Source organism: Euleptes europaea, chromosome 15 (genome assembly GCF_029931775.1).
Source record: "Euleptes europaea isolate rEulEur1 chromosome 15, rEulEur1.hap1, whole genome shotgun sequence".
Lineage (NCBI taxonomy): Eukaryota > Metazoa > Chordata > Lepidosauria > Squamata > Sphaerodactylidae > Euleptes > Euleptes europaea.
In genome coordinates, this window is record NC_079326.1 from 54859566 (window position 1) to 54874139 (window position 14574).

At 42.0% G+C, this 14574-nt stretch overlaps 1 protein-coding gene across 1 annotated transcript in view; it reads left to right on the top strand.

The window, feature by feature from the left end:
• The window catches only part of GLS (glutaminase), a 54589-nt gene that overhangs the window by 13972 nt on the left and 26043 nt on the right, over window positions 1-14574 (top strand). Inside the window, exons 6-11 of the mRNA XM_056861091.1 lie at window positions 1404-1462; window positions 11594-11626; window positions 12099-12157; window positions 12869-12935; window positions 13297-13347; window positions 14237-14413. Of these exons, the coding sequence (XP_056717069.1) occupies window positions 1404-1462; window positions 11594-11626; window positions 12099-12157; window positions 12869-12935; window positions 13297-13347; window positions 14237-14413 (446 nt within the window). The remainder of the gene's footprint in view (window positions 1-1403; window positions 1463-11593; window positions 11627-12098; window positions 12158-12868; window positions 12936-13296; window positions 13348-14236; window positions 14414-14574) is intronic.

Below are 14574 nucleotides of genomic sequence, written 5' to 3' on the forward strand. Positions count from 1 at the left end.
CTTAATGCAAAGGAGCCGGTCTACTGTAATGTCCTTGGTACCGTTCCAAGCGTCAAATCTATGCCAAAGGCAGAACTCATCGTCTGCGATGTCTAAAAATTACCCCGTCGCTCAGCTCGGTGTTTTATTAGTATATAGAGCTTGTACTTTCATTGACTGTCCTAAATATAGTCTGCCAATGATATCACAATGCTGGATAACCAGTGCTGGAATGCGTAAAATGGTTTTGAATTACAAACTGTTATTCAGAGACTTTGAATCTCTGTATTCCTTGCTGTGTCTATACAAGTTTTTGGTAGTATTTCGTATTAGGCGGCTTGAGAATCAAAGAGCTTGTGTTTGATACAACTTTTTCCTTTCTTTTGAGTTTTTAGTCAGTATGCGTCTGGTCTGCAGAATAAAATGAATGAGTAAATCCGGCGCAAAATGTGCACTGTCACAGTGTATAGGGAGAGGCCACGCACTAGTAGCTTACAAAGTAGTTTATGTATAGTAACTCAGGTGTAATAAAGACTATATTTTAAATGTAAAATTACATTTATAGTGGTAGGGGGAATAAAAAAAATAGTGGCTACACCTGCGCATGGTCACTGGGTGTGTGGGGGGTGAGGTAGTTGTGAATTTCCTGCATTCTGCAGGGGGTAGGACTAGATGACCCTAGTGGTCCCTTCCAGCTGTATGGTTCTATCTCTAGTGTATACACAAAGCTCCACATGTGCAAGCATGGGCCATTCTTGTATTTGAGAATGGTCCAAGAATGGAATTGGGGATCCTGAAAACACATGAGGTACATTCTCTGATGTAGAATTGAGTAGGAAGGTCACAAGGACGCATGAAGCTGCCTTATACACTACACTACACTTGATCTTAGCCAAAAGGCCGAGAAGCAATAAGCTGCCTTATACTGAATCAGACCATCGAGGTCCATCAAAATCCATATTGTCGACTCAGACCGGCAGCAGCTCTCTAGAGTCTGAGGCAGGGGTCTTTCACATCTACTAACCTAGTCCCTTTAACTGAAGATGCCGAGGATTGAACCTGGGACCTTCTGCATGCCAAGCAGAGGCTCTGCCACGGAGCCACGGCCCCTCCCCAATAGAAAAGAGGGGTGGGGGATCTGAAATAACCATGGTGGGAAAGTAGTTTATACCATGCATTAGCAAGAATTCACCCCTACTCCCCCCCCCCAAAAAAAACGCTGAATGAAAAGAACAGAAAACATCTCAACTTGGAAATGTAAGGATACTTTAATATCCAGCAACTGATACGTGAGTCATCTGCTGATTCTTGGAAGCTGCAGAAGGGGTAGGATGTAGTCTAAAATATAGGAGGGCGCTTTTTTCTGGTTGTGGAATCCTCTGCTTGATAAGATAGCCGTGACTGAATAGGTTTCTGTTTTGCAGACAAACCTCACAATCCTATGGTGAACGCTGGAGCGATTGTGATCACCTCCTTGATCAAGGTAAAACATTTACGCTGAGTTTTCCTCAGAGCTGCATTTTGAGCGTTGTTTTGTATGGGAAGCTCTCTTGTGTAGCCGTAACTTCTGTAGATGCAGAAACTCGGCAACCCAAACTGCTCACTCGTCTAGAGAGACTTGCAGACAAACTGTTGTACCTGCAGAACAGTTTAGATCCAGAGGGGCGTGTTTGCATCTGAAGCTTCCTCCCTTCCAAGTTTTTCTAGAAGCTGTTGTCTCCCACAAACTTCCTACAGATCTGGTGCACGAGTGTTTTAAAAAGAAAACATTGCCCATGTGTCTGACTTCCGTTTTGTTATTTGTTTCCCCCCCCCCAATCTCCCAATTTTCCCATCAAAAAGCACTTGTTCCATATCCCAAATTGCTTTTTGAAGTTAAGGGGTTGAGGGGAGAAGACCCTTTATTTGGGCGTCTTCTGCAAAATCTTACGTTAAAAGCTGTGAGTGTCTACAGGCCCTTCTGGATGTGTCCAAAAAAATACTACAAAGTAAAAGTATTGCAGAAATCTTAATTCCTTCTGCTTATCACTTACTGAAGCATGCGACTAACTTTTAAAGTGTTTTGGTGAAAATGTGGGGTAGAACCCTTGCCTCGGCCTTAACGTGCATTTTATAGCATTCACTAAATCTTACGCAAAGTTCATGAGGCAGTTGGGCTCCTGGAAGGGTTTTACAAGAAAAACATCGTATTGTACCCCGCAATATGAGCATGCTAGTTAGTGAGACAGCTTTATGAGGTGCGTTGCCAGATTCCCTGGCAGAATGTTAAATATTCTCACATTTTATTGTGTTCTTATTTGCATCATTTCTTCCTTAGATAAATGTATTTGGAAAACAGTTGGCTTAGTAATTTAACCAACACAGGGCCACTGGTTATCGTTTTTTTCCATACAAAGCATGATTGTATTTAATGTATTGTAACTCATGTGGATTTCTGCATCTCTAATATGCCTTAATTACTATAAATGCCATTTTTGTTGTGAGAACTTAAAATCTGATTTTGCACCTATGGATCTGTAAAAATAAATGGCTTCTAATGAACATCTCGTTCTGTAGTTTTGAAGTAGAAGCTTTCTAAAATGGGCAACTTTTATGATCATGTTTGCATCTTAACATCCATGCGTTTGTTGCAGAACTTTTAGTTATGAAAGGCTGTTCCTTAGACCTGCCTCATGATTTTCTGCTTTTCTTTATATTGAAGAAAGTGTAAGAACATCCTGCTTAAAACATTTATCTTTAATAGCTGTAGGTGAAGGAAAATGGCCTTAAGTATGACAGGTAAATTTATTCATGTTTAATTTATTATTTTTTCCCTGTAGGTTTTAATGAACGTTGACATGCACTTTGACAATGCATTTTAAATGGAAGACAAATTATTGAAGATATGAGTGCCGTTCTAGCCACAGTATAGGCAATCTAAAATGCGATCTTAAGCACTTGCTCAGTTGGAAGAAAATTCCATTGAAATTAGTGGGATTTTACTTACAACTCACTGGCTCAGATCCATTCCTTATGAGTTCGTGGAAGGGATTTCTTGCCTTTCTGATGCAGCCTTTGTTCCCAGAGGGTCAGAAGACCCCCCTCAAGAATGGCATGGGGTGCTGGGGAAGGACTGTAGCATGATCAGGGAAATCAGACCCCTCCCAGCAAGCATCTCTGTTTGACAAGAGCAGGAATATTTCTGCTAGTTCTCCCTTTTGACCGCAAACCCCTTCCATTTGCGAAAAGGTCGGCTCTGACCCAGTGTATGTTCTTTTGAGGTGAAAACAAGCATTATACAACAGTATCAGTATAATTTTCACCTTATTGCCACATGCGGCAGGTTAATTTTTACTGCATGCAGTTGTGACAATATTACAAGAAAATTATTAACTCCCTCGCTGGCCAGTACTGGATTGCACCGAAACTTTGCATGTAGTTACCTGCATGTCCAGCAGACATAAATCACTGTGTTGCATCGTTTGCCGAGAGAGACCATTTCATGTGCGATGTCGGCTAGGAAGTTACTGGTGAAAGTCAGAAGTACGATCCGAAGGATTACTTTGAGAATCAGAATATTGAAGGATCTATGGTTTGCTGATACTTTGGCAGCAGCTTCCAAAATTACGTTATCCCAGCCCCCTGAATTAAAGCTTGTTTTCAGCAGCATCCATAAGGGCAGGCTGCCCTTCTGTTTCATTGGAAGTCAGCCATAACTGCTTTCTGTGGGACGTACTCTCCAGTAAGCGCATGTAAGATTGCAGAAGCCCTATAGACAAGTCCACTAGGTCATCTCAGTGGCCTGTGTGAGCATTTTGGCCCGAAAAGACTAATAAGAAAGGGAACAAGTCTTGCAAAGCTTCTCTGCTGATCAGCTGGAGGCCGTTCTTGCTTGCAGGAGGTGACCAGGTGGCTTGCCATTTCCGTGTCTACTGAGCCTGTAATTGGATTTATTGACAATGGGTATAATCAGTCAAAAGCTTTGCTGTAATCTATAAAACACAAGCTGATATATGGGTGTGAAAGCTGGACATTGAAGAAAGCTGATAGGAAGAAAGTAGATTCCTTTGAAATGTGTTGGAGGACTGTTATGGATAGCATGGACTGCCAAAAAACCAAATCAGTGGGATCTAGAGCATATCAAGGCTGAACTGACCCTAGAAACTAAAATGACTAAACTGAGGGTATCGTATTTTGGTCACATTATGAGAAGACAAGATTCACTGGAAAAGACAGTCATGCTAGGAAAAGTTGAGGGCAGCAGGAAACAAAAGATGGATTGACTCAATAAAGGAAGCCACAGCCCTCAATTTGCAAGACCTGAGCAAGGCTGTTAAAGATAGGACATTTTGGAGGACACTGATTCATAGGGTCGCCATGAGTCGGAAACGACTTGACGGCACTTAGCAGACTCGTAATCCTGAGAACAGAGCAGCTGTACTTCATTTACAACACACCCAACATGGTGTAGTGGTTAAGAGCAGCAGACTCTAATCTGGAGAACTGGGTTCAATTCTCCACTCCTCCATATGAAGCCTGCTGGGTGACCTTGGGCCACTCACAGTTTCTCCCCGAACTCTCTCCGCCCCACCTACCTCACAAGGTGTCTGTTGTGGGGAGGGGAAAGGAAGGTGATTGTAAGCTGCTTTGAGACTCCTTAAAGGTAGAGAAAAGCAGGGTATAATAACCAACTCTTCTTCTTCTAATGAAGGAGGAGTCAGGCCAATAGTTTTGAATCTGCCACTTGTTTTATGATGTTGCTTTGCTTCGTTATCTTAAAAGCAGTAGCATGTCAGAATATGTGAAGGCAATTGAAAGAGCATTGAGTGACATAATAGTCCTTTCTGAGTTCTGTGGGTCCTGGGCAAATGAGTGCTTAGGATGACTCAGATTCTTAAACGGAGGTTGGCAGCGATTCACATTTAGTAGACGTTGAAGCTGTGCTGAAAAATAAGAGAGGGCAAAGGTACCTTCAGAAGTGAACTGATGGGTATCTAAAACTCGTTCTGAGAGAACTGTGACCGGCCCAAGATTACCAAGTAGGCTTCTTGTGGAGGAGTGGGGAATCAAACCAGATTAGAGTCCGCCACTCTTAACCACTTCACAATACTGAGGCATTGTTAGGTTAGCTGGCTTTCTCCTGGAGATAAGATGGTGGCCTGGATGGTGGCCTTCAGTCCGACATAGGAAGGCAGTTCTTTGATTGGTGTGTGCTCTGATGCACCATTGATATGGTCAAGATGCTCTTGCTTAGGGGTGGATCTCATGTTATGCTAGCCACATGGGGAGTTCCTGGAAAGGCTCCCATTGGTAGTTACTGCACATGGTGGCTTTAGTGTATGAGAGCTACTGGCCATGTAGATTTTAGGCCTTGGTACCTCGCTGAGCATGCTCAGTACAGCTTTATTGGAACAAACAAAAAGTTGGGTTAGTTCATGACCAGCTTCCCACGCAATCGGAAGCTGAACATTTACTTCCATCCGTTCCACAGCATGCACCTCCTTAACTTTATGAGGGATGCATTCGTTCCTTAAATAGACCTTGCACTTTCTGACTCTGAGTTTTAAATAACATGAACCTTGAAATAGAATTTAGAATTGCATTTTGAATCTGCTTGTACTTTTTGTGGTAGTTAACTGCCAGTGACTTGGATAACTCTTAGAATTCCAGGGGCTTGTGGGTGTGGGAGCATTTTTGTGATCCCCCCCCTCACAGATGACCTCACATTTTACACATCAGCTATTCCTTTCCCTGTTCCTGAGAAAAGCATGGGGTATTTGTGTGTTTTGGGTTGCCATGGAAGAAAGGAATTGGTAAAAATCCCACATGTAGAAATGGGGCAATTTGGAATCCACCCTAAAATCTAGAACAGGGGTGTCAAATGCATTTGCTATGATTTGTTAATGTCACTTGGTCAGACTGGGTCATGCCTCGCCTGCTCAGATCGGGACTGGATGAGGTGGTTGCACCAGCTGTTTCGCGGGCTGGATAAGAGCTCTCAAGGGGCTGGATCCGGCCTGCGGGTCGTATGTTTAATACCCCGGTCTAGGGTTCTGTCACTTCAAGCTTGTTTAGTGTTAAAACTTTGAATGTGAACGCTAGTATATGCGAGGAACCAAGTGTTTAGAACACTGGTCATGCAACTAATGTTGAAATTAAAATAAAATGTGAATGGATTGCATTAGGAGTGATGATGTCAGGAATGATCATTAGCATCAGTGGTATTTAATAAACTTAATTTAGAAGTAAACATCAATAGTTGGCCTTATGCTTCTCAGGAAGTTGCTGATCTTCAACAGTGACTTTGCCATATTGGCTGGGCTGCTCATCAGTTCAGGTATTTGCTTAGTTGGGAAGTGTGTGGTCCAGAACGAGAGCCAAAAAAAGCATCCTATGGTGTGCTGCTGGACCCTTTTTGTTACTTTTTTTTTAAGGCTATGAAGGAATGTCTCATCTTCTAAAAATTCATACTGAAAGTTGTGAGTAATACAAATCGGCATTTATTATATCTGAACGCCTCCCAGGCTGGCAAAGTGTTATGTTTCCCTTTTATTACTAATTGCCTAATGACGTTTATACCACTGCCTTTCTTAGATCCTTAGTTTACAGATTTTGGCTTGAATGTGAACCTTCATTTCCGCTCGTTCTAGGTACTTTGTTTACTGGAGAAAGTGAGGGCCGTTTTTGGCCGATCCCGCTGTCACTGCACCTTAAAGTCTAGGGCAGGGGTGTCGAACTCATTTGTTATGATTTGTTAATGTCACTTGGTCGGGCTGGGCCATGCCTCGCATGCTCAGATCGGGACTGGAGTGAGTGGTTGCCTTGGCTGGTTCGCAGACCGGATACGAGCTCTCAAGGGGCCGGATCCAGCCCGTGGGCCGTATGTTTAACACCCCTGGTCTAGGGTTCTGTCATTTTTAGCTTGTTTAGAGTTAAAACTTTGAATATGAATGCTAGTGTATGCGAGGAGCCAAGTATTTAGAACACTGGTTAGTTTATGAATTTTGGCTTGAGTCCGAACCTTCATTTCTGCTCATTCTAGGTACTTTGCGTACTGAAGAAGGAGAGGGCCATTTTGGCCAATCCCCCCGCAGGTCTGATCCAGCATGACCTTTCTTATGTTCTCATGCAGATGGAGTTCTGGTTGTACATACACAGGGTGAAGGTTCATATCAGCTCATTAGTTCAAAAGACTATCTCATCAAAAGGCTAGTTTGACCATTTTTGTTGTATTTGATAAGACCATTCTATCACCGACTTCTTAAATGCTGAAAAACGGCTGTTAAGAAATACGTTAATATTCTAGACCGTGGGTGGTACTGGTATGTAAGTTGGTAAAGTTCAATATATGCAACAGTATTAGCCTGTAGTTTGTATATATACTAGGGCATTGTGTACATATTAAAAACTGCAGTTATTCAGTTTTAGACATCTTAAGAGTTGCCAAGATCCTTTTTCACGCTGGTAAAATTTTTAATATAAATAAAATGGGAACCCAGCCTCTAAAAGTGACTTTGACCCTGTTTAAAATTGTGCATGAGTGAAGGGTGTGCTCCATTGTATCTTCTCAGTCTTAAATTAGTCCATGTTCCTCGATGTGCATTTGTATATACACGGTAGAGTGTGTATATACACATAAATATACATGCCAGCATGCATACAATGAGTGTATAAATGTATATCTTATGTTGTGTGGAGGTACATTTTTTGCATGGTACGTCTGTAGAATTGCTTCTAAGATTTTGTCAGTAAAACCCAGGAGACTTTAGAAACTGGAAAATTAGAGCCGCGCCAAAAATAAAAACATTGAAGGAAACAAGAACTGCTCTGTGTTCTACCATCAAATTTCCAGGGGAAATGCCGTCATGATTGCCAAAGGGGGGGGGAAAAACCAAGGCTTCGTGTCTTGTTCCTGTTTGTTACAGTGACTCTGCCTACCAGTTATGTCTGTCAAAAAACACGCAAAAATTAGTGAGGCAAGTTTTCTCTCCCATGAAGTGGCAGTCTTGAGTAGGGTTGCCAACCTCCAGGTGGCACATGGAGATCTGCTATTGCAATTGATCTCCAGACGACCAAGATCAGTTCCCCTGGAGAAAATGGCAGCTTTGGAGGGTGGACTCTGTGACATTATACCCTGCAAGTCCCTCCCCAAACCACGCCTTCCTCAGGCTCCACCCCTAAAATATCCAAGTATTTCCCAACCCAGAGCTGGCAACCCTAGTCTTAAGGCCTATGCTTATGCACTTTGTGAGCATTTTCTCTAAAATGGAGGGCCTGGGGCACACCAGAATTTCAGTTGGTATATAGGAGATGTTATGAAAAAGACCCAGCAACCTTCATGTGTCCAATCCTGCTGCAATGTTAACCAACAAATCTTTGCATTTAATAAACGCTGAAATAAGTTTGCTTCAGTATATAGTCAGATGCTTGTTTGCTATGTGTATTTTACTAAAAGTTACAAACTTGTAAGGGTTCTTTTTTTGCAGTTAAGGGGGAAAGGACAACCAAAGTAGTCCGTATTCTTGCATTAAGCACATGTCTCCTTTAAATGTAGGGGCGAAAAGCAAAACTTGTTTCAGTTCACTGTCTTAACCATAACCATACAGCAATAACCAATACAGCCTCCCATAACTAATGCCCACCCACTTTTCCCAGAGAGATGTTCACTGTGCATTTAAAAGGTTTTTTTGTGGTTTAAATGTTGTTACATATTTTACAGCATTAGGATCTTTGGAATATTTTGACAACCGCAACAGTTCAATGAAGTTGGTAATTTCTTCTTTTAATTATTTTTCATTGAACAGATTTGGAGTTACTTTTTTAAAAAAGAAAAAAACTTGTTTTTTTTCTAATGCATTTCAACACAACGCTTAATATTTTTGGCATACTTTTAGATAATCGTTGACTCTGTGGGTAGCAGCGGTTTGAAATTATTGGTGCATAACCTTGACACAACAGTGTGGTGTATTCTTTCAGCTGGTGAGCATGCGTGCCTGACTGCGCATCACTAGATGAACTGGTGCGTGTGGCTTCACAGGTTATCTGCAACACCCTAATCCACTTGTAGAACGGGCACTGAGGCTGGCTTTATGCATTTCGTTGAGTAGGATGCTGGGACATAGAATCATCAGGGTTCGTTTTCCTTCGCTTACATGAAACATCAGGGTTTGTTTTCCTTCCCTTACACGACATATCAGGGTTCATTTTCCTTCCCTTACTCAAGATATCAGGGTTTGTTTTTACACGAAACATCAGGGTTAGTTTTCCTTCCCTTAAATGTAGGGGAGAGCTAGTGTAGTGTAGTGGTTAAGAGCGGTGGACTCTAATCTGGAAAACTGGGTTTGATTTCCCACTCCTACACATGAGCGGCGGACTCTAATCTGGTGAACCGGGTTGGTTTTCCACTCCTACACATGAAGCCTGCTGGGTGACCATGAGCTAGTCACAGGTAATTGTAAGCCGGGTTGATTCTTCCTTAAGTGGTAGAGAAAGTCGGCATATAAAAACCAACTCTTCTTCCTTACAGTAAAAATTAGGGCTCGTTTTCCTTCCCTTACACCGACTTGACGGCACTTTACATACACACAATGTTTCTTGGATTCTTTTGAGGCAATCTATTTAGATTACAGATCTAACTAAAACTTTAAGCTGATGTTTCTGTGGCAAGGCCTATTAAATCAAGGCATTCCGTTTTAAGAAATTGCAACAAGTACCTCTTTGGAAATGTCTAGCAAGATGATCCTCAGATAAGGATAAGAGCTGTCGAATCCTTGTTCACAGCTCTTCATCTATCACCCTGAAAAACCCAGCGAACTCTGCCTATATGCCAGAGAAACCTTACCTCTATAGCTCTTCATGACTGCATTTCCACGGTACCATTTCCTTATTAACAGTTTGGTATCACAGCTCTAGGTCTTCGTGCAAACTTGGAGGCCAAATCCCTATGGAAATACCCTTTAAATAGTTAAGCTTCTAAAAAGAATGTGTAACTTCTGCAGGTTCGGCTCACAGTATGATAAGAAACCTGCTCAGATAGTGGAGAGCTTTCCATTTGGGATGGTGACTCCCTCTGTCTCCCCTATATTTAAGGACAGGGCCAGGATTCACAGGCGCATGCTTACGGTGCCCAGGTTTTACATGTTTGCTGCCGGGAGCACCAGGGCAATGTTGGTGCTTCTATCGGCAACCCTAACATGTTTAAAAACTCCAGAGCATATTGTTGGGCAGAACGGGAGGGACCATAAAGCCCCCCACCCACAGCAGAGAAAAGAGGGCATAAAGATTGTGTCCAGTCCTTTACGTCTTACCCATTCCAAACTGGACATTACTTAATACTTGTCACTTCTTAAAACCCTGTATTTAAGAATCTGCAGTTAGCTGTGAAAAACATTTCTGCTAACCCATTTTCTGTAACGTCGTGTAGTCGTCATGGCTGGGATGCCGAGATTTTTGCAGGCACGAGTGAGGTCATTTCTGTGTGCAGCAGGGCTTCCCGGTTTGCTTTTTCCAACCGCTGTTTGTTAAGCTCTGTTAGAGAACCCCCTGATTTCTTCTGCGCTCAAGATTCAGAATGGGTTCTCAAACAGGACTCTTCCATCCCAGCCAGCCCTTCTACATGTCGTTGTCTTTAGACCAGCGTATTGTACCCGACAGCAGCTTGAATAGCCCTGACTAGCCCCATCTCATCAGATCTCAGAAGTTAAGCAGGATCGGCCCTGGTTAGTATTTGGATGGGAGACCAACAAGGAAGACCAGGGCTGCTAGGCAGAGGCAGGCACTGGCAAACCACCTCTGTTAGTCTCTTTCTATGAAAACCCCAAAAAGGGGTCGCCATAAGGCAGCTGCGATTTGACGGCACTTTACATGCGCACATTACTGAGTTGAGAGCCAGCGTGGTGTAGTGGTCAAGAGCGATGGTTTGGAGTGGTGGACTCTGATCTGGAGAACCGGGTTTGATTCCCCACTCCTCCACATGAGCAGTGGACTCTAATCTGGTAAACTGGATTTGTTTTCCCCACTCCTATACATTAAGCCAGCTGGGTGACCTTGGGCTAGTCACAGTTCTCTTAGAGCTCTCTCAGCCCCCACCTACCTCACAGGGTGTCTGTTGTGAGGAGGGGAAGGAGATTGTAAGCCGGTTTGATTCTTCCTTAAGTGGTAGAGAGAAAGTCGGCATATAAAAACATTATTATTATTCTGACCATACATAACTATCAGTATAACAGTGAATTTCGTTAGTATCCAGCAAAATGTAAAGTACAGAATGGAAAGTAAATTTCATCCACTGATTACAGTAAATTGCAGGGACGATTCCTGTACTCGTTTATAACTGTTCAGTAAAGAGCATGTGAAATAAAGCTAGCCTTATTCAATGTTCAGCCCTATTCCTTACGTATTAGAAACTATTAACTAAAACTTTCTATAGTATTTGAATTTTATGTACACAGTTTAGTCTCCTAACTTTAGGTATTTAGATTAATAAGTAAAAGTAACAATTTAATGCATAATACTATTGAAGTAGCAATAGATGTATGTTAGAGATTATTACATAAGTTTGATTTTTGAACTAAGTAAAATTAAATCAAAAGCTTTCCTTGTATTAACAAACCTTGTAAATATGTTTTTTTCATTTCAGCAAGGAGCTAATAATGCAGAGAAATTTGACTATGTGAGTGAGTCTTACACATTTTAAAACTTATTTCCGTGCATAAGTATGTAGGTGCAGGGTAATATTTTGTTGGTATGTTCTTCATTTCCCCTTCTCTTCTGATTTGTGGAAACACTTGGCTGCTAATCAGAATCTGTTGACTGAACATAACGACTATTCACCTAAATGCTACTTGTTGCTTGACACCACTGAAATTGGGGAGGGCGTGTTAGAGCCTCTGCTTGGCATGCAGAAGGTTCCAGGTTCAATCCCTGGCATCTCCAGTTAAAGGGACTGGGTAAGTAGGTGATATGAAAGACCTCTGCCTGAGACCCTGGAGAGCTGCTGCCCGTCTGAGTAGACAATACAAAGCTTGATGGACCGAGGGTCTGATTCTGAGTAAGGCAACTTCATGTGTTCAGTGAATCTTGCTGCTAGCTTAACGATAGGCTGTCTTGTACCCTTGGAAAAAGCTGTGATGCTTCTTCAATAGGTGATGCAGTTCATGAATAAGATGGCCGGAAATGAATATGTTGGATTCAGTAATGCCACGTAAGTATGTTTTTTTTTTTTAATGAAGTTCCCCCCTCCCCCATCAGATACCACAAGCCTAGCTAGTGATGGATTAAATCCAAAGTACTCTTTTTCAAAAGGCCTGCCACAGCTCTTACTTCATTGGTTTACTTGCGCACAGAGAGAGAGAGAGAGAGATTTTACAGGACTTGAGGAACGCTCTGCACTGTCTGGTGTATTGGGCCCAAATTGTTGAGGGATTTGTAAATAATAATAATTTTTTTAAAAAAAGATTCACTTTATTTATATACTTTATTTGACTTCGTATCCCGCTCTCTTTCCCAGCCAAGGCCAGGCTCAGAGCAGCTTAACGTCAAGTTAAAACATAATACAACTTTAAGAACAAATTACTGTTAATAGATCAGTTGGTGCTCATAATGCAAAATCCTTTGAATTTCCCCAGAAAGCCCACGTCACTGAACAGCATAGAGGAGAATGATAGCTCCCTCGTTCATTTTTCTTGTCATGCTGTTTTTCTGATCTTGCTTGCAGTAATTTAATGGAAGTGTCAAAATACAGGGGACGTAATGGGGATATGTGAGTGCTGCAAGAAATTGTATTTTCCAGATTAGTAGCTACTCGTGCAATCTTTTAAAAATTACAAATCGTTAACCTAGGGCAGACATCTCTCATATCAGAAGCTTTGGATGTTTTGTCCACTTCTTAAAGTGCATTTCTGTACCTTATTAGGTTCCAGTCCGAAAGAGAAAGTGGAGACCGAAACTTTGCTATAGGCTATTATCTAAAAGAGAAGAAGGTAAGTTTTGGATAAATTCAGTACCTGAACTTGTTTGGGAGTATGTCTGTTTGATAGATAGATAGAACTTGTACTCCATTTGTGAAGTTTTGCTAGCCTTCTGCTATTTTTTCCTAGAAATAATGGCCGGGAAGATATGGTGGTACCCGAAGAAGCTTTACTTCGTGTTTATTTAAGAGATGTAATGAAATGTTTGATTTATCCAAGTCTGTGAGGTTACTTGTAAACAATGGTGACATTGTACAACTTGAGTACTGGCAGGAGCTCAGTTGATTCTGCAGTATCTCATGATCTTCAGCTCAGATTGGTTGAATTCCTTGGTGTGCCACGGCATATTAAATTTGCTGTATTCTTTTTCCAGTGTTTTCCAGAAGGTACAGATATGGTTGGCATCCTGGACTTCTACTTTCAGGTAAGACTTCTACTCTATGATTCATCACTTCTGTAGTTTTCAAAGAAAAACTATTCACATCCAAAGGCGCTTTAAAGACCGACACAGTTTTCCAGACCTGACAAAGTGAACTTGGACTCCAAAAAGCTCATCCCCTAGAAAATTTTGTCTCTAAAGTGCCTCTGGGTTCTAGTTTTATTCTGCTTCTACTGACAAATGAGAAGAAGAATTGGCTAGACATTAGGAAGAATTTTCTAACAGCGGTTCCTCAGTGGAACAGGCTTCCTCGGGAGCTGGTAAGCTCTCCTTCCCTGGAGGGTTTTTAAGAAGAGGTTAGATAGCCATTTGTCAGCAATGCTGATTCTGTGACCTTAGGGAGATGATGAGAGGGAGGGCATCTTGGCCATCTTCTGGTCACTAGGTGTGGGGGGGAGGTAGTTGTGAATTTCCTGCATTGTGCAGGGGGTTGAACTTGATGACCCTGGTGGTCCCTTCCAACTCTATGATTCTAATGTTTATACTGAACAATTTAAGCAAGAAATTTAATTTAAGCAAGACATTGTCAATTTAAGCAAGACACTGTCCTTCAGTGTTACTCCTCTGAAGATGCCTGCCACAGCTGCTGGCGAAACGTCAGGAAAGAAAATACCAAGACCACGGTTACACAGCCCGGATAACCTACAAGAACCAAAGAAATTTTCTTTTTGTTAAAATATTTTCTCATCTACGGCTAATGGTCAAGGGCAGATTTTCTTCTTAATCCAACTCTTTCCATAACAACAGTGCTCACAAGGTATTGCAGTAGCTTGTTGTGCACAGTATATGTTTTCCCGTTCGCTTGCACGATCGTTGTGTTTGTAATCAGGAGAATGACCGCAAACACTGACCATCTAGCTTTCTCCCTCCCAAGCTGTGCTCCATTGAAGTGACCTGCGAGTCGGCCAGTGTAATGGCAGCAACCCTGGCAAATGGTGGATTCTGCCCGATCACCGGCGAGAGGGTCCTAAGTCCCGAAGCCGTTCGGAACACCCTCAGTTTGATGCATTCCTGCGGCATGTATGATTTCTCAGGACAGTTCGCCTTTCACGTAAGTACCTTCCCCCCCCCCACTTGCATTTTGTAAGAAGGGCTGATGACTAAACAGATGACTAACTTTTATTCTGCAAAGTAAATAAATAAATAAATTTTATTTGCGGCTAGTTTGCCAGATAAAACAGGTAAAACAGAAACTGACCATACAGAGTAGAT